The sequence below is a fragment of the Ceratotherium simum genome, chromosome 2, assembly GCF_057802395.1.
Source record: "Ceratotherium simum simum isolate JZ-2026a chromosome 2, ASM5780239v1, whole genome shotgun sequence".
NCBI lineage: Eukaryota > Metazoa > Chordata > Mammalia > Perissodactyla > Rhinocerotidae > Ceratotherium > Ceratotherium simum.
Genome location: NC_141901.1, coordinates 72,117,847 through 72,142,986, shown reverse-complemented (window position 1 = coordinate 72,142,986; position 25,140 = coordinate 72,117,847). Strand labels below are relative to the sequence as shown.

Genomic DNA, 25,140 nt, shown 5'->3' with positions numbered 1-25,140 from the left:
TCCATATATTCAGAAATTTTAAAAACTTCTAAATTACTCATGGATCAAAAAAATCATAATGAAATCAGTAAAAATTTAGGAAAAAATGATAATAAACGTGGAATACAGTTAAACAATACTTAGGAAAAAATATATTTATAGCTTTCCATGCTTATATTAGAAAAGAAGATTGAAAATTAGTGAGCTAAGTGTCCAATTTAAAAAGTTAGGAAAGGAGCTGGCCCTGTGGCGTAGCGGTTAAGTGCACGCACTCTGCTGCTGGTGGCCTGGGTTCGGATCCCGGGCACACACGAGGCACTGCTTGTCAGGCCATGCTGTGGCGGCGTCCCATGTAAAGTAGGAGGAAGATGGGCACGGATGTTAGCCCAGGGCCAATCTTCCTCAGCAAAAAGAGGAGGATTGGCATGGATGTTAGCTCAGGGCTGACCTTCCTCACCAAAAAAAAAAAAAAAAAAAAAAGTCAGTAAACAAAACTAAATTAGAAGAAAAATAATTTGAATTAGATAAAAAGAAATTAATACAATCAAAGACATAATAGAGAGAATCAACAAAACCAAAAGCAGATTCTTTGAAGACTGTTAATGTAGATAAACTTTTGGCAAGATTGGTTAAAAAAGAAAAAAGAAATGAATAAACAATATTAGGAAGCAGAAAATAGACGTAAGTACAAACATAACAGAGTAAAATATGCTTCAGCTCATTTTATGAGGCTGGTATAACTTTCATACCAAAATAAGACAAGGATTGTCTAAAACAGGAAGATTATAGGTCAAATTAAGTTATAAACATAGATCCATGAATTCAAAATAAAATATTATCAAACTGAACCAGCATGCATTAAAAATTAAACCAAATTTAGCCTTCAAATCCATTAATTTAATTCACCATATTAACAGATTAATGGGAAAAATATGACCATCTAAAAAAATTATGAAAAAGCATTTAATAAAACTTGACACACATTCATGCAACAACTCTTAGTAATCTAGAAATAGAGGGTATAAGCGTGGACCTCAGATAGGCCAGATAAGACTGAATCTCCTGAAGGGATATTTGTCAGAAATTGAGCTTTGCTTTACTCAATTGTCCAAGAAAAAAATAAGGCATTGAAGGTGTTTTGCACCGGTTATTTGTACCTGGAGAGCTGGCAGGCACACAAAAAAATATTCCAGGAGTCAGGGCCAAGAGGATTAAAAAACCCCATTAAAAGGGCAAAAATTTTGTCCTCCAAATTAATAAGAAAAAGGTAGCCCAATCGAAAAATGAGTAAGGGATACGAAAAGGCAATTCACAGAAGAGAAATCTAATGGTCAATAACATGAAAAATGGTCAACCTTACTAGTAGTCAGATATAGAACATAGGTTTTACTGCTTGTAATAGAGACCTAAAATCACAATGGTATAAAAAAGTGGAAATTTATTTCTCTCACAAGTAAAAGTCTGGGCTAGTATGGCGGCTGTATTTCATGAAATCGACAAAGCTGTTATGTCACTCTTTGGTCAGAGACCGAGGCACTTCTTGTCTTGTTATTCTCCCATCCCTGGGGTGTTGCCCTTGTCCATGTGGTCTAAGATGGTTTACCACCACGTCTGATTTCAGTCAGTGGAAAGTGGGAAGGGGGAAAGGGAGGGCATACTGGACACAACTTAGAAGTTGCACACATGATTTCTCATAAACCACATATCCTCACCTTGCTGCAAGGAGCCTGGGAAATGCAGTCACTTTATTCTGGGTGGTCCTTTGTCTAGCTAAAAATTGGCTTTTCTATCACTATAGTGGAATAGAAGTAGTTTTGGGGAGCAGTCTTTACTACATCAGGTAAACAGAGTATTTTACACTCATTTGATTGGAAAAAATTTAAACTTTTGAGAACAAGTGTTGGCGATGATGTGGAGCAAAGTGAATTCTTATATGCTGCTTGTGAAACATACAGTCAGTTTGGAAAACAACTTAACAATATTGAGTAAGGTTGAAGATGTGCATACTCTCTGAGGAGGCAATTCTGTTTCTGGGGTATACTCTAAGGAAACTCTTCCACAAGTGCACAAGAGGACATGTGAAAGAATGAGTTCACTATTATTGGAATTATCAAAATAATTGGAAAATTTTAAATGTCCATTAACAAGAGAATGAATCAATCGTGGTATAGTCATATGATGGAATTCTATACAGGAGTGAAAATGAATGAAGTAGAACTACATGTACCATCAATGGATAAATCTTATTTATTATTTTTGTGTGAGGAAGACTGGCTCTGAGCTAACATCCATTGCCAATCCTCCTCTTTTTCCTGAGGAAGATTAGCCCTGAGCTAACATCTGTGCCCATCTTCCTCTATTTTGTATATGGGATGCCACCACAGCATGGCCTGACGAGTCGTGCGTATGTCCGAGCCCAGGATCCGAACCCTCAAACCCTGGGCTGCCAAAGTGGAGCGTGTGAACTTAACCACTATACCACCAGGCCGGCCCCCAATGGATAAATCTTAAAAATATAATGTTAAGGCACCAAAGCGAGTTGTGGCGTGATATGTACAATATGATAGTATTTCATAAAGTTTAAAAATGCAAAACACCTCTATATATTGTTTATAGAAATATATGTACTGTATTTGGGGATCTGACAAATAGCACCCCTTTCTCCTGCCCAATTTCTGAACCGGTTGAGAAATCAAACAAGAGTCAGCAGATGAAAACCAAAATATCACCTTCATTACTGATAAAGGATAGCTTGAAGGCTATGGCTTAATATAAGAACTGAAATGGTCTTGCTAACTCCTTACTGCTGGTCTAGACTTTAGAGCAGTTCACCTGTAGGAAAATTTGGAGAACAAACTCCACCTCTCCCACCCCTCAGATCACTGCCTCCCACCAATCTGGTAGAGAGAGGAGGAAAAAGATTAAATCTCTTACCTTCAGGACATACTATTTGATAGACCTACCTAGTCCAGAACCCTGAAGCAACAACCGTCACCAGCCCGGGGTGGGGCAAGGATCCAAGAGGGCTTAAGGAAAATCTCTCCTTAAGGAAACCAGAGGCATGGGGGAGAGGCATCCAAATACATATAATAAAAGGTTAAATATTCATGTGGATGGTAAGAACCTAATTCAACCTAGTCATTATTCCTAAGGCAGTGGTTCTTCACTCTAGCTTGTATCAGAATCACCTGGAGGGCTTGTTAAAACACAGACGGCCAGACACCATCCCTGGAGTTTCTGATTCAGTTGGTCTGGGATGAGGCCCATGAATTAGCATTTCTGACAAGTTCACAGGTGATGCTGATGTTGCTAGTCTGGTGACCACACTTTGAGAACCACTGCCTAAAGGTGAGGTGAAGAAAAGAAATGGTATCAAAGAAAGGTAAGCAGAAAGATGTAATTATATTTGCAGTGTTTTATTTCTTGAGCTGAGGGTGGGTATGTGTGTTATTATTTTCTACATTATCTTTTTAATCAAAGTACTGAAATATTTTCAGCTGCAAAAGTAATGATGGAGTGTATAACACTCTGGAAATTGCTGCCTTAATACTTACAAATCAGCTGATAACTCAGAATTTGGAGGAGTCACATGTTAAATTCACGCTAATTTGAAATAGGTATGTTAAAATACATTTTGACAGGTTAAATGATAATATAGAGCAATAATTGTTACGACTTGTTACAGTTTTTTAGATTTTTCAAATTGTTTCTATACTTACTAAGATTAATCATTTTTAATCAGAAATATTTTATCAAATGCTTCCCCATAAGTTCTTCTGCTTAACATACTAAAACTCCTCTTAAAATATTTAATGTTTTGTTTTATTTTATTATTTATTTACTTATTTGTTTTTATTGAGGTATAATTGACGTATAACATTATATTAGTTTCAGGTGTACAACATGATTCAATAATTGTATATATTGTGAAATGATCACCACAATAAGTCTAATTAACATCCATCACCATACATAGTTATAAAAATTTTTTTCTTGTAAGGAGAACTTTTAAGATCTACTCTCAGTGGGCTGGCCTCGTGGCTTAGCGGTTAGGTGCGCACGCTCGCTGCTGGCGGCCCGGGTTCGGATCCCGGGCACGCACCGACGCACCGCTTCTCCCGCCATGCTGAGGCCACGTCCCACATACAGCAACTAGAAGGATGTGCAACTACGACATACAACTATCTACTGGGGCTTTGGGGAGAAAAAAAAAAAAAAAGGAGGAGGATTGGCAATAGAGTTAGCTCAGAGCCGGTCTTCCTCAGCAAAAAAAGAGGAGGATTAGCACGCATGTTAGCTCAGGGCTGATCTTCCTCACAAAAAAAAAAAAAGAATTAAGATCTACTCTCAGCAACTTTCAAATATGCAATACAATGTGATTAACTATAGTTACTGTACATACTTTTTTTATATGTAATTTATAGTTCATGTGAAATATAGCAATTTGAAACCTCAGGACCAGAGAATATTCTTTTCTTTTAGTTTTCTGGAAACTCCTCCCTTTTATCCCCAATTTGATTGGGTGAAGAATTTATATTTCTTTTTGCTTTTTGACTGATGGTCTTTTTAAACTCCCCTTACTCATTCAATTATTACATGCTCAGATATTGTTAAATATGTATAACTGTTAGAAAATGTTTTACTTTTGAATATTTTATGAGCTCTAGAATTTAAGTGGCTTGCAAGTTTGTATAGCAATCCATGTATCAATAATTAAGTATAGAATGTATTTTTTATCAGTTTACCCATTCATAAAGAACTTAATTTTTAGGAGCATTACAACGAAATGATGGCCACTTGCATGGGATCAAAGTTAAGTCCTTGGTGGACATATGTGATATCCTGCACATTCCAGCAGCATCCTGTCAACCCCAAGTAACCACAAGTCAAGCTTTTTGATAACTAGTGAAAATGTAAGTCAGTGCTGGAGGGTGTCTAGTTAGATGTTCATACTCATTCTTAGTTAACAGGAGTGTAATGAACACTATCCCTCCTTTCTGAAAAACAGTGTAGCAGAAGGTGTTGAAGGCTTTAAAAATATTTATACTCTTTAGCTCAGGAATTTCACTTCCAGGACTCTAGCCCAGAGAAATGATCTGAAATGCGAACAAAGATTTGGGCACAAAATGCTCATTATAGCATCACTTAAAACAAAAACATTATTTTTGAAAAACTTTATAAAATGAGAAAGTTCTTAAGTTATAATTTAATATGAAATTGCATATGTATACTGTGTATAAATTGTATATATTTATTTCCTTGTATTTATAGTATGGTTTCAAATATATGCATAGAAAATGACCAAAAGGTTAACTTTTAATGATGGAATTATGCATGATTTTATTCTTTATACTTTTCTGTATTTAAGAAAATATGTGATAATAACTTTATGTTTTAAAAAGAATTTTCTTGGAAAATAAATATAGTATCATGTAATATTAAAGCTCAGTTCATATATATTTTCTGACTTTTCAGTTCCAATTTTCACATAAAATGCATTAGGTTATCTAACAATTTAAAATATAGTTAAACGGTAACACCGTTTAAAGCTCTCTTTCACCACACCATTCAGAAATTCCGGTATCCTTTTAAAGCAAATTATTCCTCATAGTGATGAATTTCATATTTAATTTATAGCCTTCATTATAAATTTTGCTTGCCTCATCCAATTAAAAATTATATTGGGCCCTTTCTTAAGTAGCCTTTTAAATTTTTTATTGTATAGATTGATTGCCTAATGCAGTGTTTCTCAACCAGTTTTTCATCATCAGCTCCCTAAGAAGCCTTTTTAGACATTTTTTTCCTAATTGCCCCCTACCCCATGAAATTTTAATATCTGTTTATGTACTGTATGTATATCCATGGTTTCTATATAAGAAGAGTAAGATTTTTTTCACTCACCCAAGAACCAATTTTCACCCCTCTGGCAGCAATATTGCCCCCTCTGAGAATGTGTGGCCTAAAAGAACATTATGGAATAATGTTATTTTAACTTCTACAATGAGTCTCAAGCCCATATGTTTTGTTTTTATAGCTGCCTGCCTCTCAGACATCACATGGTGACCATTCCAACACTACTACTGTGGGGAGAGAAAGACGCATTTATGGAAGTTGAGATGGCTGAAGTCACAAAGATTTACGTTAAAAACTATTTCAGGCTAACTATTTTGTCAGAAGCCAGTCATTGGCTTCAGCAAGAACAACCTGACATAGTGAACAAATTGATATGGACATTTCTGAAAGAAGAAAAAAGAAAAAAAGATTGACTTTTCTGTGTCTTCTATGAGGGGTCTGTAATGAAATCTCTAAATAATTTGTAAAAATTGTTCACCAACTCCTTTAGGCTTCATTGGGAAAAGTTGTTTTAATATACTTTATCATAAATAAATACCCTGACAAATGGTATTGAAAAAAATCTGAGAATATGTGAACTTGTAACATAACATTGATTTTCTTCTGTTGTATTTTGCACAGAAAAGCATCTGCCTTAAAATATATACACTTGTACAAAAAGGAAGTTGGAGAAAGAGGCTCAGTTTTGGTTTCTTGTGTTCTTTATCTTGTTAACATATGGTGCCTTTTACAGATGTTTATTAAAGATTAGCTGTGCCATGTTAAAAGGCAAACCTGCAATGGTATAAATTTTCATTTTATAGTTCAATAGTTCTTTTTACTATTTAACCATTAAAAATTCTATTGTCAAATCTTTGGATTTATAGTATATTTATTAGTTTGAAGGCAAATATGACCAGATGAATACACATTGTTAAAATAGGCCATAAATACTACTTTTCCTGGGAAGATTAACCAGAGATGATGTGGAGATTCTCATATATATATATATATATATATATATATATATATATATATATATATAACATTGCAAAATAGGGAAGCACATCCATTAAATTACTTGCCTTAATTCTCCAATTGAATTGGCGAGAGATTTAGAAAAATGATAAAATGTCCTTGCCCCATTCAATACAACAAGAATTGAATACTGTACTTCCTATGTGCACTAGAATCTCAGCTCCCCAGGGCAGAGATTTTTTTATTGTCTTATTAACTGACATATATATCCAGCAGCTAGAATAAGGGCTCATTGTAGGAACTCAAATATTTGCTTAATGAATAAATAATATATTTGACACACTGCTAGGCACTGTGGCGGAAATATAAAAAAGATGACATGGTAATATGGAACTTTCCCTTAAGAAGCATGCACAGAATGCAGTTTAAATTAAACAAGGTTCAAGAGCAGTAATGAACATTACAAATAAGAGTGGGAAGAGTTACAGAATAGAGAAAGAGACCAGCTCAAGGGACTACTACTCATTCCCTTGGGTTGCTCTTCTTTGGCATGGGAGTCAACAAGTAACATTGCCAAATCATGGTTCCTTAGAGACTATCACTGTGTTACCAGATAAGACTAAGTTGATGAACGGAATGTTTCTCTCACCAAGCATAGTTCTGATAGTGACAGAAGAAAGCGGAATGTCCCTAAGAAGTCTCTTCATTGTATCCTAGCAACTTGTATTTACTAATAAAAGCCCAATTTCCAAATACATTATACTTGTGCAACAACATTGCAAGGTAGGGAGTATCACCAATTTATAGATGTGAAAATGAGGGTGGCCAATGCCCACAGTGTAAGTGTTGGAACCAGGATCTGACCTAAATCCATCTGGTTGTAAAGCCCATAATCTTTCCACTTAGATCACGTTCTGTTTAAGAGGCTCTGGTGTCCACACTGTTCTTCCTATTTTATTGGTAACCTGGTGTGCCCCAATAAATAGAAACATCTCTCAGAAACCTACAGTTTGACTTTTAATTCTGGGAAAAGGAATTTAAATTAGCAATTAGCAAACACAGGAATATTCTATATAGCATTGTCAAGAGTTTCAAATGCTGCAAGGTATAGAAAAGAGCCTGGTTCACACCAACTTTGATTATGCTTCCCTCTTCATCATTTCCAAACAGCAGCAACAAAAGAAGGAACAGGACTTTATTGATTGTGTGTGTTGGTGCAATAAAGTAATTCTGACTTATTTTGATGAAAACCTGTTACTGATAAAGATGATTTTAAGGTTTGTTGTTACTTATATCGGTTTGGAGTGCTGATTGGTTCATATGGACTAATGTTAAGAATATGAATCAAAGGTGCCATGGCTAATTCTGGCCTATGATAATGGAAGTAGTCTAATTTTCAGCAGATGTGGAAGAGTGCTTGTAACAGACATAAGGGCTCAAGGGTGCCATCAGTTAAACCTCTTAGCATAAAAAGATATTACTGTCTCTGTGGAAATCAATTTGTAAGGAGAGTAAATGAACTTGACTTACCAGCTACCAAAGCATCTCACCATAAGTAAACTTTACTGGTAATGGCATTTAAATTAAAAAGTCGTAACTGATATTCATCTATTTAAATTAATATTTCCCTAGTAGGTATATAATGTATGCTTAACATAAACGTCAGAAATTATGTGAAAATAATTTATTAAGCATATATGTCAAAAGGAGGCCATTTACAGAAAGCAAAAAAGATTGTACTGTTGATATGATTCTAATTGAGTATTACAATTAGATGTTACATCTAATTCTACATCATTTACCATTTTTTATTTTTCTGATTTTAAAAGTAATACATCATTTCCTATTAACCCACGAATGCCTCTAAGAGTTCTAATTATGTGCGAACAGAAAGACCACTTGAATATGGGGAAGGGGTGCGCTGCGGGGTCCGCCCCCAGATCCAAGCTACCTGCGCCCTGAGACCACTGAAACGTTGGCGTCATGGCTCGGCCGTCCTCCGACTCGGAGATGGTGGTGTGGGAGTCCGTCCTCAGCCAGGGGAGGTGCAAGTCCTTGTACCCGCCAGCAGTGGCCAACCCCTTCGTGCAGCAGACACGCATCAGTGCGTGGCGCTGGGCCTACATCATCCTCACCGGGAGTGTGCTGGTGCCCGTGCGGGTGTCCTGCATCGCCTTCCTCTTCATCTTCCTCTGGCCGACGGCCGCGCTTTCCACTGTGGGCCGTTCCACTCGACCAGCCAAACCCGCCGTGAGTTGGAGAAGAAAACTGGTGCAATCAGCCCTCAAGTTCTTGTTTCAGGCGACGTTCTTTTTAGCAGGGTTCCTGGTTAAAGTGAAAGGGAAAAAGGCAACCCGAGACGAGGCCCCCATCTTCGTAACAGCGCCGCACTCCACTTTCTTTGACGCCATCGCCTGTGTGGTGGCAGGGTTACCCTCGGTAGTCTCGGCAAGTCAAAACGCGCAGATACCCGTGGCTGGGAAATTCCTACTGTCAACACAGCCCGTGCTTGTGACCCGAGAGGACCCCAATTCCAGGAAGAATACCCGGAATGAAATCCTGAAGCGAGTGACATCCAAAAGGAAGTGGCCACAGATTCTGATTTTCCCAGAAGGAGTGTGTACCAATCGCACGTGTCTGGTCACTTTTAAGCTAGGAGCCTTCTCTCCAGGTGTCCCTGTGCAGCCGGTGCTGCTCAGGTACCCAAACACCCTGGACACGGTGACCTGGACCTGGCAGGGATTCACAGGCTTCCAGGCCTGTGTGTTGACCCTGAGTCAACTCTTCACCAGGGTAGAAGTTGAGTTTATGCCTGTTTATATCCCAAATGACCAAGAAAAAAAAGACCCGGTCCTTTTTGCCAATTCAGTGAGGATCAACATGGCAAATGCTCTGGGAGTGCCTGTGACAGACCACACTTACGGCGACTGCAGACTGATGATTTCCGCAGGTGACCTTCAACTACCCATGGAAGCTGGTTTGGTGGAATTCACAAAAATTAGCCAGAAATTGAAGTTAGATTGGGATAATATTCATCGGCATTTGGATGAATATGCTGCAATTGCAATTGCCTCAAAAGGAGGGAAGATAGAAATTGAAGAGTTTGCAAATTACTTAAAACTCCCAATTTCAGAGCCCTTGAGACAACTTTTTGCCTTCTTTGACAGGAATAATGATGGCAGCATAGACTTCAGAGAGTATGTGATAAGTCTGACTGTCCTATGCAATTCTGCCAACACTGAAAAGATTCTGCAAATGTCATTTAAGCTTTTTGATCTTGATGAGGATGGTTTCATAACAGAACAGGAGTTAGCTGCTATACTTCAGGCAGCTTTTGGAGTGCCAGATCTTGATGTTTCCAGACTCTTTCAGGAAATAGCTGGACAGAACTCAGAGTCCATTTCATACAAGGACTTTAAGAAATTTGCCCTGAAGCATCCAGAATATGCCAAGTTATTTAATTCATACTTAGACCTTCAGGCAGCCTATATATATTCATTACCACAACAAGTACAGGCTTAATCACTGTGTTAAATGTTAAAGCCAGCCCTGAAAATGGTGCAGGTGCCTTCCGGGTAGAAACTATGATTGAAATAAACATTATCCTTTGAGGAAAAACACAATAGTTTTTACTCTAAGTGGACTAGGCACTTAATTATGGTATTTAAAATGTGCTTGAGAAATATATATTTCAATTAGATTTTAGAGTACCTATCTTTCTTCTTTCTTAAGATAATATGTTTGTTTCAATGTGACCTAAGGTAGAAGAATAAGAGATCTAGTCATTAACAATCTTCACCCAGCATGATTCTAATTAGTGACTTTATTTTGTTTAAAGTAAGTAAAAGAAAAATAAAGTGGCTTTATTTTGCTAAAGTTAGGCCAGAGGAACATTATAGCCCATCACTTCTCCCTCATTTTTGCAGAGAAAATAACTCATTAACAGCTCCACTGGCAATAAATACATTAAATTATCATTTTTATTCTCTCCAAAAAGGATCTGCTGGATAAATGCCTCTTAGCTATTTCTCAAAGTAGCCCAAATGTTCATATTTTACAAGATAAAATAAAAGTAAACATCAGGAAGATATAGTTGGGAATATCATCAAAACAGTTATGTATGGTATGGCTGCCATTTTTTATTTCTAGGTATGAAAGTGATTATTTAGAATGAGAAAAGAAATCACAGCAGACTACAATCACTGGAAAGCTGATTAATATCATAAACATAGGTTATAAATACAGGAGTCCTGAAAATTTCTATTTTCTAAGATTCTCTTCAAAAGAGGAAAACTTTGTGTTTATAATTGCATGTTCTGCATTACCGAGAATATTCCTTTCGTTCTGACTAGGCACCAATGAGAACTGAAGCCTCTACTTACTGTTGTGTACTTCCCTCACTACCCATGTACTTCCAGCACCCTTTGCTATAAGACATCGTCACATAGTGATGTGACCTTGAGCCCTACCTCTTCATGTCATCATGCAGGATGAATCAGCAAAGTATTCCTAGAAGCCATTTCTATACCAGGACAGGGACCAACAACTTATCTAGATGTGGAAGTGATTGCAAACCAATAAATAGGCCATGTTAACCCAAACTACTGTATCCCCAATTTAGTTTCATTGTGGCTCAATCCCAAAAATGCCTGCAGCCACAGTACCACCAGATATGAGGGGGAATTTGACTAAGGGGAATGAGAGTCTTGATCACGTGGTCAAAATCTCTTACCTTTGCAGACTTTACAAAAACATACCCACGAAGACACATTTCTAGGGACTTGACCAGATAGAGCCTTGGAAGGGGCTTGTGCAAGCATAAACTTCATTAGTTAACTTCCTGGTATTTTGAGAGAGTAGAAGGAAGAAGAGATGAGTGGGAGAAAGGTAAGCAGATGGGGAAAGCTCAAGGAAAGGGAAAGAAAAAAAATCAAATATTGTTTTGAGATTATTTGCATGCAGTTCTGACCTGATAAAAGGAGATGGATAAGTGATATTTCATAATCCCCACTGTCTTAGTCCGTTCAGGCTGCTATAACAAAGATACCATAGACTGGGTGACTTAAACAACCAAGATTTATTTCTCACAGTTCTGGAGGCTTGGAAGTCCAAGATCAATATGCTGGCAGATACAGTGTCTGGTGAGAACCTGCTTCCTGGTTCATAGATGCCATCTTCTCACTGTGTCCTCACATGGTGGACAGGGCGAGGAAGCTCTCTGGGGTCTCTTCTATAAGAGCATTAATCCCCTTTATGACGGCTCCACCCTCATGACCTGATCACCTCCTAAAGGCCCCACCTCCAAATATCATCACATTGGGGATTAGGTTTCCACATAGGAATTTTGGGAGGACACAAATATTCAATCTATAGCACCTGCTCAGCTTGATATTCCCATGATAATAGTGTATACACATGTAATTCAAATACAACGATTTTTTAATGTACTGGAAATTATTCATTTAAATAACAGATTTTCACTTAAAAGTAGTTACCAAAGTATATCTTTATCCAAACATTTGCTGAACTTTGAAATTGTTTCTAATTAGATAGTGAACTATACAAAAAATCAGGGTCATTACTTCATTATACCCTACCACTTAACCTCAAAATGTTTAACACAGCGTTATTTAAATGCTCTTTAACACGTAACACTTAAAAAAAATCTTTTTATTGTAAAATGAGTACAGATAAAACCACAGCAAACAAATCTGTAGCTAATAATAATTATTATATAAGTATATAATATAAATATAATCTGTTTTAAGATGAACACTCTTGCAACCAACACTCAGATCAAGACATAAAACTTTTCCAGCCACCCTACAAGCCCCTCTATGCCCCCAATTACAACCTCCTCCTTTCTCCTCAAATTAAGCTACTTTCCTGACTTTTATAATTTCACTGCCTGCGTTTCTTTACATTTTTATCATCTAAATGTGCACAATTTGATACTGTGATGGTTATTAATTTTATATGTTGTGAAATAATAGAAAAAATATATATATTGGTCTCTGCCCCCGGTTCCTGGCACAGAGCTCCTAAAACCTTTGTAATTTCCTAAGTGATAAGAGCACTAGGAGTATCTTTTGTTCTAATATTTGGCCTTTGATTCCAGTTCTTGACACCGAGTTCCTAAATCTCTTGGAATTTCCTGGGTGATAGGAGCATCTTTTGTTCTGATGAGGTGACTCTTGGTGAGCTCCTGGACGGGGCTGGTCACCAGAAAGACCACACCGTGAGTAGAAGCTTGGAATTTTCAGCCCCATCCTCGCATTCTCCAGAGAGGAGAGAGGGGCTGGTGATAGAGTTAATGATCAGTCATGCCCATGTGATAAAGCCCATACCTTGCCCTATACATCTCTTCTGTCTGGATGTTCACCTGTGTCATTTATCATATCCTTTTATAATAGACAGGTAAATAGTAATTAAACTGTTTTCCTGAGTTCTGTGAGCCGCTCTAGCAAATTATGAAATTGAACCCAAGGAGGAGGTTATAGTTATCTTTGATTTATAGCTGATTAGTCAGAAGCACAGGTAACAACCTGGACTTGCAATTGGCATCTGAAGTGGAGGTGGGCAGTCTTGTGGGACGGAGCCCTTAACCTGTGCTATAATTAATCTGATGCTATCTCCAGGTAGATAGTGTCAGAATTGAGTTAAATTGTAGGACACCCAGCTCGTGTCACGGAATTGCTTGGTGTGGGTAAATCCCCTACACATCTGGTGTCAGAGTGTTGTGAATGTGGTACTAGTGTGAGAGTAAACTAGAGACACACAGGAGGAGAAAAATGAGATTTTCCTAAACATATGTCAATTTGGCTAGGCCATGGTACCCAGATATTTGGTCAATCATTCATTCACAATCATGTGAAAGTATTTTGTAGGTGAGATCAACATTTAAATGAGTAGAATGAGTAAGACAGATTACCTTCCATAAAATGGGTGGACCTCATCTAATCAGTTGAAGACCTTAATAGAAAAAGACTGACCCCCTTACAAGAAGAGAGAATTCTGCCAGCAGACCACCTTTGGACTTAAACTGCAACTCTTCTCTAGGTCTCCAGCCTGCCTGCCTATTCATGCCCATTTTTGAAATTCAATACATTTCTTAAGTCTTTTTAAATCTACAGGTTCTCCCTCCATCCCTTTATTTTGCTTATAATCTACATGTGGCAGGACCTAGACTATTCAATCTGTAGTTTTCCATAATCTGCATTTTGCCCATCATATATTTATGGTGCAAATCAGCATATCCTCTGTCTGTGTTTCCTGCAGATTGGAATCCAGGGACTTGATCAGATTTAGGTTTGATCCCTTCGGCAAGACCATCCGTATAATGTGTGTTCCGTCAACAGGAAGCATACATTACCTGGTTTTCTTTTCATGATGTTTGCAGCTACTGATGCTCATTGCTTAGCTCTATTAATCACTGAGGGTTGCAAAATGATGATATTCTAATTCTGTCACTTTTTTTCCTTTCTTTTTCATTTATTAGTTGGAGCACTTTAATAAAGACCTATTTTCATTTATTTATTATTTGGTTACACAGTGATACAATTCCTATTGGAAAGACAGGATGAATGCTTGATTTCTTAATGTCAAATGTCTGTTAGATAAGATGGCAGTAAGAAATCAAAATCACAACTTCCCTGTCTATGAAGACCTGCAGTGTTCATCATCACCATAACCACTGTAAACCCAGTATAGCAAGTGAAGCTAGTGAAACTTAACTGCTAGGAGGAAACAAGCGCTAATTTAGCTAAATGCTTTACTTATTTGAATGGAAAACAATGTGATGGAAAAGGAAAAACTCTAGGGGGTAACCTTCAAAATTGCTTTGCGAAAATGTCATAGCTAATAATACACTTTGTGACAGGATTTTACATAGGTTATCTCATTTAGTCTTCCCATCCACCATATGAGATACTCTTGTTTCCATTATAGGGAAACTGGGCTTAGAGAGCCCAATAGACTAGTTAATTAGACTAGAACTCAACAGACCTAGACCAGTAGTCTAGGTCATACAGCTAATAAACAGCTTAAATTGGATTCAATCGCATGATTCTAAGCACCAAGAGGACATTGAACAGTTAAGAGATGACCAATACTAAGGCAAAAAAGTATTACACCCTCACCCTTGGGTAGAGAGCATTCAGTAATGCATATTTTTAAAAAAGAGCAATGTGCATAAAGACTCTATAATTAAAACCTTGATTTTGGCACATGAATAGATGGCCTAAACAATAGAATAAAAGTCCAGAAATAACCTAAGGAATAAGAAATTTAACCCCATATGATAAAGGTGATATCTCAAATAAGTGGGAGAAAAGTCAGACTTTTTAAATAACTGGTATTGGAACTAGATAGTCATTTAGAAAAAAGATAAAATTGGATTTTAATCCAATAACTTCTATAGGATAATATAAACAAGTAATTCTGTTAATGTTAGGAACCAAGAGTTTTTCAGGCAAGAAAAAAGAGAAGAGTTTTAAAACAAAGAATCTAAAAATCTTGTAACATTAAATTTGAATTGGAAATATTAATGTGAATTCAAAAAAAATTTTTTTATAAAAATGTGTATATCTTAGAAACTATATAGCCCAATAGCAATGAGCACACTTAGCACCCAGATTGTGTGCTCTCAAGACCATTCCACAGTAAAAGGAACTGTAGCTCCTTGGAGGAATAGCTGGGGTGGGAAATACACAAGGCTTCTGGTATCTGGTTATGCCAGAAAGCAAAGAAGCTTTCACAGATTAAAGCATGTGTCAAAAGGACACAGGAGCCTAGTGGTTAAGTTTGGGACACTCCACTTCAGTGGCCTGGGTTCACAGGTTCAGATCCTGGGCATGGATCCTGGGCATGGACCTACGCCACTCATCATTGACACTGTGGCGGCATCCCACATACAAAATAGAGGAAAATTGGCACAGATGTTACCTCAAGGCTAATCTTCCTCAAGCAAAAAAAATAGGAATATTAGCAACAGATGTTAGCTCAGGGTGAATCTTCCTCAGCAAAAATAAATAAATTTTTTAAAAAAGGGACTCCCATTGGCCAGATAAGGCAATTTGAGCATCAAAAAGAATAATGAGGGCCGGCCCCGTGGCTTAGTGGTTAAGTGAGCGCGCTCCACTGCTGGCGACCCGGGTTCGGATCCCGGGCTCGCACCGGCGCGCTGCTTCTCCGGCCATGCTGAGGCCGCGTCCCACATACAGCAACTAGAAGGATGTGCAGCTATGACACACAGCTATCTACTGGGGCTTTGGGGGGAAAAAATAAATAAATAAAATCTTAAAAAAAAAAAATAATGAATGCAATTGCTTTTGCATATATAAAAGTCTATGAAGTCATAAAGATACTAAAAATAATAAACTGGACACACTGGAATTAACTAGGGTACTAACTCCTTACTTTGAAAAATGATCATTTAAATAAGAGAATTAAGCATTTTTCCTGCCTTTGCAGTGTGAAATGTATTTCTGGATATCCAATATTTCTAATTGATGAGGGAAAGTTCTTCTTTAAAGATTTCCAGCAAATTTCCAGCAAATAAATGTAGAAGGAATGATAGAATTATAAAATCATTTTTGCAATCCCTAGTTAATTGATTCAAGCACGAATTATCAACAGATAAAACTATCAGGTGAACAAAAGGAAGATAACCAAGCATTATGTGCCTCCTAACATGATACAAAATGAATTACCACTTGTGGTAGGCAGAACAATGCTTGCTCCCCTCCCCCTAAAGATATCCAAGTCCTAATCCCAGAACCTGTGAATATGTTAGGTTATATGGCAAAGGGGAATTAAGGTTGCTAATTAGCTGACCTTAAAACAGGGAGATTATGCTGGCTTATCCAGCTGGACCTGAAGTAATCACAAGAGTCCTTTAAAAAGAGAAGAATGAGGCAGAAGAGGAGTTAAGAATAATGCAATGTGAGAAGGACTCAACCTGCTGGCTTTGAAGACAGAGAAAGGAAGCCAAGAGTCAAGGAATATGGGCAGCTTCTAGAAGCTGGAAAAGGCAAGGAAACTCTCCCCTAGAGCCTCCATAAGGGAATGCAGCCCTGCCCAAAGCTTGATTTTAGCCCAGTGAGATCTGTGTGGGACTGCTAACCTACAGAACTGAAGGTAAAAAATTTGTGTTGTTTTTAAGCCACTAAGTTTGTGGCAATTTGTTAAAGCAGCAATAGAAAACTAATACACCACCTCTAAAATATTTTTTGCTAAAAAATTGAACCTGAATCTAATCAAGCCTCTGAAATTAACTTCCATTTGCAGGAAATGTATGAGATAGATGATGCTACAAGAACACACACAGTCAAATTTAAAACGTGGGATATTCTAGGGACCGGCCTGCTGGTGTAGTGGTTAAGTTCGTGAGCTCAGCTTCGGGGGCCCAGGATTCGCAGGTTTGAATCCTGGGCTCGGACATACGCACCACTTATCAAGCCGTGCCATGGTAGGTGTCCCACATATAAAGTAGAGGAAGATGGGCACGGACGCTAGCCCGGGGCCAATCTTCTTCAGCAAAAAGAGAAGGACTGGCAACAGATGTTAGCTCAGGGCTTATCTTCCTCACACACAAAAAACCAAAACATTTTAAAAGTAAAAAAAAAAAGGAAAAAATAATGAATGCATCCAAAAAAATCATTTTTCTTTCATGAAGTGGTAGTCCTTGAGAGAGTTTTTTGTCTTCCAAGGCAATTTTGCCTAAATTTACTTTCCACACATGAGGATCACAGTTAAGGCCAACCCTAAACAAAATTATGGATTTAGTGATGTTTATCTTCAGAGCTCCCATTGCTAGTTCCTCAGGACTTTCTTTTTTTCCTGATCAAAAAGTCTTTCAGGAAAAAAACCTGATAACTTCACTCACATTAAAGTATAAACGACTACAGAGCCTGAATTAATTAAAATAGAAATAATGCTTTAAGTAAAAAATCTCTAATGGTGGAACGTGAAGCATCATTGACAAGATTTTTGTTTTTTTAAAGGGGTACTTTTTCTTTAATCACTTCACAGAGCCAGCTGCCTTAGTTATAAGAGAATTAATTTACATGAGCCAGAAACCATTCTGTCATCCATTCCTATCCAGAGAGTAGCCTAATTGTTACTTCACCAGCAGATAAAGGGGCATAGTAGAAATCTTGCAGGACTTGGAAGGGAAAGAGTCTGGTGCCAGACTGCCTGGGTTTTAATATCTAGACCACCACTTACTGACTGTGTGACGTTATCCAAGTTACCTATCCTATCATGCCTCAACTTCCTCACCTGTAAATTGGGCTCACAGCAGTACCTACCGAAATGGTGGTTGTATTAATTGAGTTAATACATGTAAAGCAGACAGAGCAGTTTCCTTACCTAATAAGCACTCTATAAATATCAACTGTTATTATATTATCTTTGGCACTCCTCTTTTCTACAGGAATATTTAAGAATCAATTATCCAGCTATATTTTTCAGAATTACGGTGTCTGAATATTTGAGATGTGCATTATTTGGAGAAATGTCTACTTCTTGGCCAACCTTATGGTACAAAGTCTATATATTTTCCAAGCAATTAGTATTCCATACCTTGTGCAGAGCTTCTGAACGAAGCAGAACTACTAAGTTTTCTTCCTTTGGAGGAAATAATCAAATAAAAAATACCAAAAGACTTTTAAATGATATCCACTCCAGCCATTTTCTTCAGGCTGAAATACTAAAAATCATATAGCTCACCAATCCACCTGTCACCTACTAGGGGCCTCCAGAAACTCCAAAGTGGGTTTGGAAGCAATTAACTGTTTTTCCAGGTTGTTTCTTTTCCTTTTGTGTGTTAAGGAGATGTAACCAGCAGCCATCCTGAAACTGACCAAGCCAGGATCTAACCACCAGCCATCCTGAAACTGATCAAGGCTCACCACAAGAGCTATGCCCATGACCTTTGCCTTATTTTTAATGCAAAGATCTCTCCAGGAGGAGTTTAGCCCTCATTATGTGGAAGCATGTTCTCCAACTGAGCCTGTGCAAGTGAGTACCCGCCTCTCGGTTTTGAATATTCATTCCCCAACCAAATAAAAGTTTCCTTTATTCCTGCTTTCCTTTATTCCAGACGCCATGACTTTAGACATGATTCTTCATGGCCTCCTATTTGCTGCAAATACACTTTACTTTGTGAGACAACTTCCACTGGTGTAGAGTCTTATTTAATTCACCAGGAGAGGAGCCTACTTGGTTCGGTATCACACCCACTGTCCTGTTCAAATAAAGGCTGTGTCCCTCCAAACTTACCTCCTCCCTTCCTCGTCATAAATGTTATGGCTTTATATGGAAAGCCCTAGAATATAACCTGACATTTCTCAGCTAAAGTTCAAGAGCAGTTATACGAGCCACTCCCTGGATTAGAAGGGGATGGAGTCTGCTAGACGCTGTGTACACCCTTTGCAGGTGACTCAGGAGTGTTCTGACTCCTGCTGATTTTACGAAATTCTCCCACCGCCCTCCACACCCACAATTTTTCCTGCCCAAAGCAACCAAGAGAGGGAGCGTGACTCGCCGCAGGAAAGGTCTTGTGAACCTGTCAATCCTGGAAAAAAAAGCGCTGACATCCCAGAAAGACGGAGTGTGGAAGGGCTACTCAGGTTGATTTGAACTCGCCTCTCAATGATTGGCACCAACCGGAAAGCGAAGAAGAGGGACGGGGACAACGAGTGGGAGGGACTGGTTAGCCCTCCGGGACGGGTCGCTCCCTCATCAATGAGGGGCGGGGTGCCCGCGGCAGAGGTCAACAGAGCTACTACGCTTGCGCACACCCGCCCCGGGTCACGTGCCGGCGCAGGCCCCGGCCTCTGCGATTCCTCTCGACTGCAGTCCAGCTGCTCTAAGGGACCGTTTACAAACAGACGAGAGGCGTCAACGTTTTCCCTTAGGGGGCGGATTCGGGTAGGAGCGGAGCGTTCGGTTGGAAACGCCCCCTTCATCCAGAGCCGGGGAAGTAGACCGCTTGCCGGGCCTGCGGGGCGCCGCTGTGCCTTCGCGCGCCATGGCCCGCTGTGGGGCTGGTAGCGCGGCCCCCGTGGTTCTTCTGGGGTCCCCTGGAGTTTGCAGTAAGGGGTTGCAAAGGAAGGGGCCCTGTGAGCGGCGCCGGCTGAAGGCGATGGTGTCGGAGCAGCTCAGCCAGGATCTGGTCAGGTAGGAGGAGGCGGGAACTGGCTGCTTCAGTTCTTAAGGCGCCCACCTCCGCCCCCGAAGCTGTGACTCCTCTGTCTCTCCATCCCTCCCCGCCGTGTTCTCCCAGCCTCGGGCTACTGCGGGACTTCGCCCGTCTCCTCGCCGCAGCGGGCTCCCTCGACCCAAATAACCAATCCCGAGCGCCTCGGAGACCACGTACCAGATTCAAAAAGAAAACCAAAATTATTATAGTTATGTGCAGCACCAGTTTATGCCAAAATACCCTGACACGGGCAGGCTTAGTTCTTGAAAGACGTCGCTAGGGTCGGGGTGGATCCAGGTTTCATGGTTCTGAAACATACACAATTTTTTATAAGCTGAAACAATTTTAAGAAAAATAAAATTAGGTAGAAAAAATGAATATCTAGAATGAGGAGAAATAGAACAAATTACTGCAGTCTTGTGTGTCTATTTCTTCTGCGCTGTCTGTAAACAATTTACCAGAAATACTTTCTGAATGCAACCTGGCTTCCCCTCTCCACCTAGAACACTCTACAGCTCCCAGCTCCCTTGAGACTCAAGCAAATGGAGGGTTGTTGTGAAGCTTAACTCAGGCTATGGTGAATCCAGTCAAAGTCATCTCAGTTTATAAAGAAAATGAAGCTTAGAAATATTCCGTAGCTAATTTCTATTTTCTCCAAAACATTGATTTTTGAACTTTAGTCTGCATCAGAATCACCTGGAGGGCTTGTTAAAACTTAGATTTACTGGGTCCCAGACTATAGTTCTGATTCATTTGGTTTGGGATGGGGCCCAAGAGTTTTGCATTTCTAACAAGTTCCCAGGCGACGCTGATGCTGCTGGCCTGGGCCACACTGAGAACTACGAACTAGAGTAAATATAATTACTGCTAATAACTAACAGTTGTGCATCATTCTACATTATAAAGTGCTTTCTGTTCCCCACACTTAAGGCTCCAGCAGCTCTAAGCTGAATTTTATAAAGTAAAAACTTTCCTTTTAATTTGGGCCTATGTACCAGAGATGCTGCTTTGTCTCCACCTGTGGGGGATTGATGTAAAAGATGGAAAAAATAAGACCAAAGTTCTGTGTCTATGGTGAATCTCTAAGGGTAAGGTGCTCCTTCTCTTCAGTAGCTTTATTCTTCTGGCTGTATTGTGAGCCTTAAAAGTGTCATGAATTTAAGGAAGATAACAAATCTAATTTATATAAAGAAAATCAGATTAAAAGTATAGCAAGTGAACAATTTATTGTCATTGGCAGCAGTTAAGGATAGGACCCTGAACTCCAGAGTTCCTGTTACAAGCAAAAAATAGATGTAGCAGATTTTTCTTTTTAACAACAAAAAAACTTCATATGCTCATCTAGCCATCTTAAATGCTATGGTAAATTAATCTTCTTCAAGCAAAGTAATATCATTGATTTATTCTACAAATATTATTGCAGTATCTAGCACCCACCATGTACCTAGCTCTGTACTAGGTCCAGAAGAATCAGAGATTAGTAAGACATGGCTTTAGTGTTAGTGCTTACTCTCTAATGAGAGAGATAATAGCCAGACAAAAATGATGGGGACGGGAGTGAGTTGGGGAAGGCTTTATAGAGTGACATTTGAGTGATCTCTTGGGGATTGACTAGGTAGAGATTGGGAAGAGAGAAGTCAGAGGATATCTAAACAAGGGGAATGGCTTTTACACAGGCACAGTGATTTAACAGAGCTTGATTTATTTTGGGAAAGCAAGATGTGTTACATTCTTTCAAAAAGCAAGGAACAGAGATACCTCTTGGTTACCTGAGGTAATAGAATATATAGAGAAGTGAGGAAAAACAGGAAACAGTTTCAACAGTCAGAAAGCCAGATCTGATGAAGAATTGGAAAGTTGCTTGGGATATGACAGCAGTGGTACAGTAAGACCTCATTGAGAAATGGACCATTTTCAGGACAATTGTAGTAAAAATAGGTAATACTGCCATCCTACTGTTAGCTAGACACTGGGCTGGCATGTAATGTTTTATTTACTTCCCTGTGAGGTAAGTCTTGTTATTATTCCCATTTAACACATAAGGAAACTGAGCATTAGAGAAAAGTGGTGGAGTCAAGATAAGAACCTTGGCAGCCTGCCTCTAGAGACATTCAAGTGACTTGCCTAAGGTCACATGACCAGAATATGAACCCAGTCAGTCTGCTTTCTCTACAGTAGTTATACAAACTGATCTTCCGGTAACTTTGTTCCTTCATCTCTGCTCCTCTCCTTACCCATTTCTTTTTCTTATTCTACCTTGGATTTGCTTCAGAACTCGCTTAGAATGTGATCAGTTGGTCCCTGTTTATTATAGAACATCTCTGCTCGAGTTCACTTCTTTAACTACCACATTGGCTAATGGCTAACCTTGGCTCAATCTGTTGTTCATTTAGATGTGGTTAAGAGCAGCAGGGTCATGTGGTACAAAGCAGGGCCATATATAAATAATGAATGAATTTGGTAGCTTTATTTGGGAGGGGATTGTGGATATGGCAGGCAATGAAAGTGACAGTAGGAGAGGGTGAATGAATAAAAGAAGACTAGATTATGGATGCCTTCTTTCTTCAGTGAAGTGTTTGGAACGTATTCTGGAGGTGGTGGAGAGCCATTGGTGTTTTTTAAATAGAGAATTAACATGTTTAGATCTTGAATTGAGGAAAGAGAAATTGGAAACAAGGAAACCAGCTAGGAGATTTTGTAATAGTTGAAGGATACATAATAACAGTGGAGATGGAAAGGGTGAAAGGGATTCACCTGTGCAGTTGGTGGGGTTAGTGACCAGTTACACATGGAGGAACAGAGAAAGAGAAACAGAAGATGCTGCCAAATCTTAGGACGTTTGAAAGGGAGGAGCATGGCAAATGTTCAGGAAGGCATATCCAGGAGAAAATGGGAAATGTGTCTGGAGTTTAGGAGGGAAGTTGGAAGAGCAGATACAGATTAAAGGTTGGTGGCATCACCAGCACTTGTTGTCCAAGCCAAATATGAGAGATCCTAGGTTATTCCCTTCCCTTCACCTTCTACATCCAGTCACCAACTCCTGCCAATTTTATTACCTGAATATATTTTCACTTCATCCCCTATTCTCTATGTGGAAGATGATATGAGTGGAGCCATATTAAAATAGAGCTGGAGCAGCCATTTCAGAAGAATTGCCTTGCATGTCTTGTTTATTGTCCAAACTGCACCAAACTGTCAACATTCCAAGAAGTCAGAACAAGAATATCTTGTTTGTAAGGACTGATGAAATTGGACTTTGCTGATGACCCAGTCGCTAACCAATCAATGAAGTACAAGTCTAGCCTTTTGCCTGATGACCGAATCTCAAGCCAATCTATGAAGCACAAACCTAGCCTTACCTCGTCTAGCACCAATGAACTCTTTTTTTTTTGTGAGGAAGATTAGCCCTGAGCTAACAGCTATGCCAATCCTCCTCTTTTTGCTGAGGAAGACTGGCCCTGAGCTAACTTCTATTGCCAATCCTCCTCCTTTTTTCTTTTTCCCCTTTTTCTCCCCAAAGCCCCAGTAGACAGTTGTATGTCATAGTTGCACATCTTTCTAGTTGCTGTATGTGGGACGCCACCTCAACATGGCCCAACAAGCGGTGCGTCGGTGCGCGCCTGGGATCTGAACCCGGGCTGCCAGTAGCGGAGGGCGCGCACTTAACTGCTAAGCCACGGAGCCGGCCCCTGAACCCTTATTTAGTATAACTTACCTCATCCTCCCTTTTTCCCATAAAATCCCTGAGCCCCTCTCCTGTAATTGGGGCGTTGTTTGGGTTTCTACCTGAATCTGTGCTTCCCGAACTGTAATTCTTTGCTCCCGAATAAACACGTTGCCTCTTAAAACTCGTTTCTGTTTTTGTAGGTTGACTTCTATCACCATCAGTCCTCTCCTGCTCAAGCCTTTTACATCATTCCTCTGGGCTGTGCAGTAGTTTTCTCATCTTCATTCTCGTTTTCCTCTAATTCCTCTTCTATACAACTCACAGGTGACATTTTGAAAAATAAATTTGCTCATGTTTCAAACCATCTGGTGATTCCCCTCCAACTGTAAGATAGAGTTCAGCTCTTTGCCTCTTAGTCATCTTTATCCCTGCAGCTTCGTCTGCCACTTCTCACCCCTCAATACCGTCTGCTGACCAATTTAGCTCCACACTCACACATACCGTAGTAAGGAACATGGACCCAGGAGCTCCCTCCTTCCTTGCCTTGCTTTCCTGACCAACATTTATTCAATCTTTAAAACCCCGTCTAGTTTTCATGTCCTCTATGAGGTCTTCTGTCTGTCTCTGAAAAAAAATTTACTTATTTGTGCTATTGAATATACAACAATTTAATATTCAGACCTGGCCTCCCTGCTATTCGATAAAGTCTTTTAGGGCCGATATTATGCTTTAGTCATCTTTAAGTCCCCGGTGCTTAGTACATAGTACGTGCTCAATAAGTTTTTAGTTATAACTGGGTTTAATCAGCAGTCTAAAATGCCTTAGATAGGTCAATACAGTAGCTGGCAGAGAAATGAGATAAAAAAGAAGCTGGGCATTGACATTGTTGAACCTTTGCTCCAACCTGTCCTTTCTCTAAACTTGACTATTAGATGAGCCAATAAACCCCCCTTCATGTTTAAGCTGGTCTGAGGCAGATATTCTGTTACTTACAACAGATACAAGATATACTTGTAACTGATACAAATGGTTTTATAAAAAGCACTATATTTTCACATTAACAATTTTTTAAACATATTAACTTTTTTTCATTTAACAAATACTCGTGGGGCCGGCTCCGTGGCTTAGCGGTTAAGTGAGTGCGCTCCACTGCTGGCGGCCCAGGTTCAGATCCCGGGTGCACACCGATGTACCGCTTCTCCGGCCATGCTGAGGCCTTGTCCCACATACAGCAACTAGAAGGATGTGCAACTATGACGTACAACTATCTGCTGGGGGGCTTTGGGGGAAAAAAAAAGGAGGAGGATTGGCAATGGATGTTAGCTCAGAGGCGGTCTTCCTCAGCAAAAAGAGGATTAGCACGGATGTTAGCTGAGGGCTGATCTTCAAAAAAAAAACAAATACTCGTGAGCATCTATTAGGAACAGTGCAGATTCCCTAGTGATGGTTATGTGGCTACCAGTGCAATGCTTCCTTATTC

The 25,140-nt window shown here is 39.3% G+C and overlaps 3 protein-coding genes across 5 annotated transcripts in view; all 3 read left to right on the top strand.

Annotated features, from left to right (window-relative positions):
- Positions 1 to 6,640, top strand: part of EPHX4 (epoxide hydrolase 4) — a 28,132-nt gene extending 21,492 nt beyond the window's left edge. Inside the window, exon 7 of the mRNA XM_004420854.2 lies at positions 6,014 to 6,640. Within this exon, the coding sequence (XP_004420911.1) occupies positions 6,014 to 6,245 (232 nt within the window). The 3' untranslated portion in view covers positions 6,246 to 6,640. The remainder of the gene's footprint in view (positions 1 to 6,013) is intronic.
- A 2,132-nt stretch (positions 6,641 to 8,772) lies between these two features.
- Positions 8,773 to 10,311, top strand: LOC101388719 (lysophosphatidylcholine acyltransferase 2B-like). The gene has a single exon (XM_004420853.3). It carries the CDS (start codon positions 8,773 to 8,775, stop codon positions 10,309 to 10,311), a length of 1,539 nt encoding a protein of 512 aa, XP_004420910.1.
- A 9,348-nt stretch (positions 10,312 to 19,659) lies between these two features.
- Positions 19,660 to 25,140, top strand: part of BTBD8 (BTB domain containing 8) — a 78,620-nt gene continuing 73,139 nt past the window's right edge. For all 3 annotated transcript variants that reach the window (XM_087447568.1, XM_004420851.3, XM_087447574.1), the window contains exon 1: positions 19,660 to 19,971. In XM_087447568.1, coding sequence (XP_087303694.1) covers positions 19,823 to 19,971 — 149 coding nt within the window. In that variant the 5' untranslated portion in view covers positions 19,660 to 19,822. The remainder of the gene's footprint in view (positions 19,972 to 25,140) is intronic.

Coding starts and splice junctions, on each gene's coding strand:
- LOC101388719 (XM_004420853.3), top strand. CDS start 8,773: ATGGCTCGGCCGTCCTCCGACTCGGAGATGGTGGTGTGGGAGTCCGTC.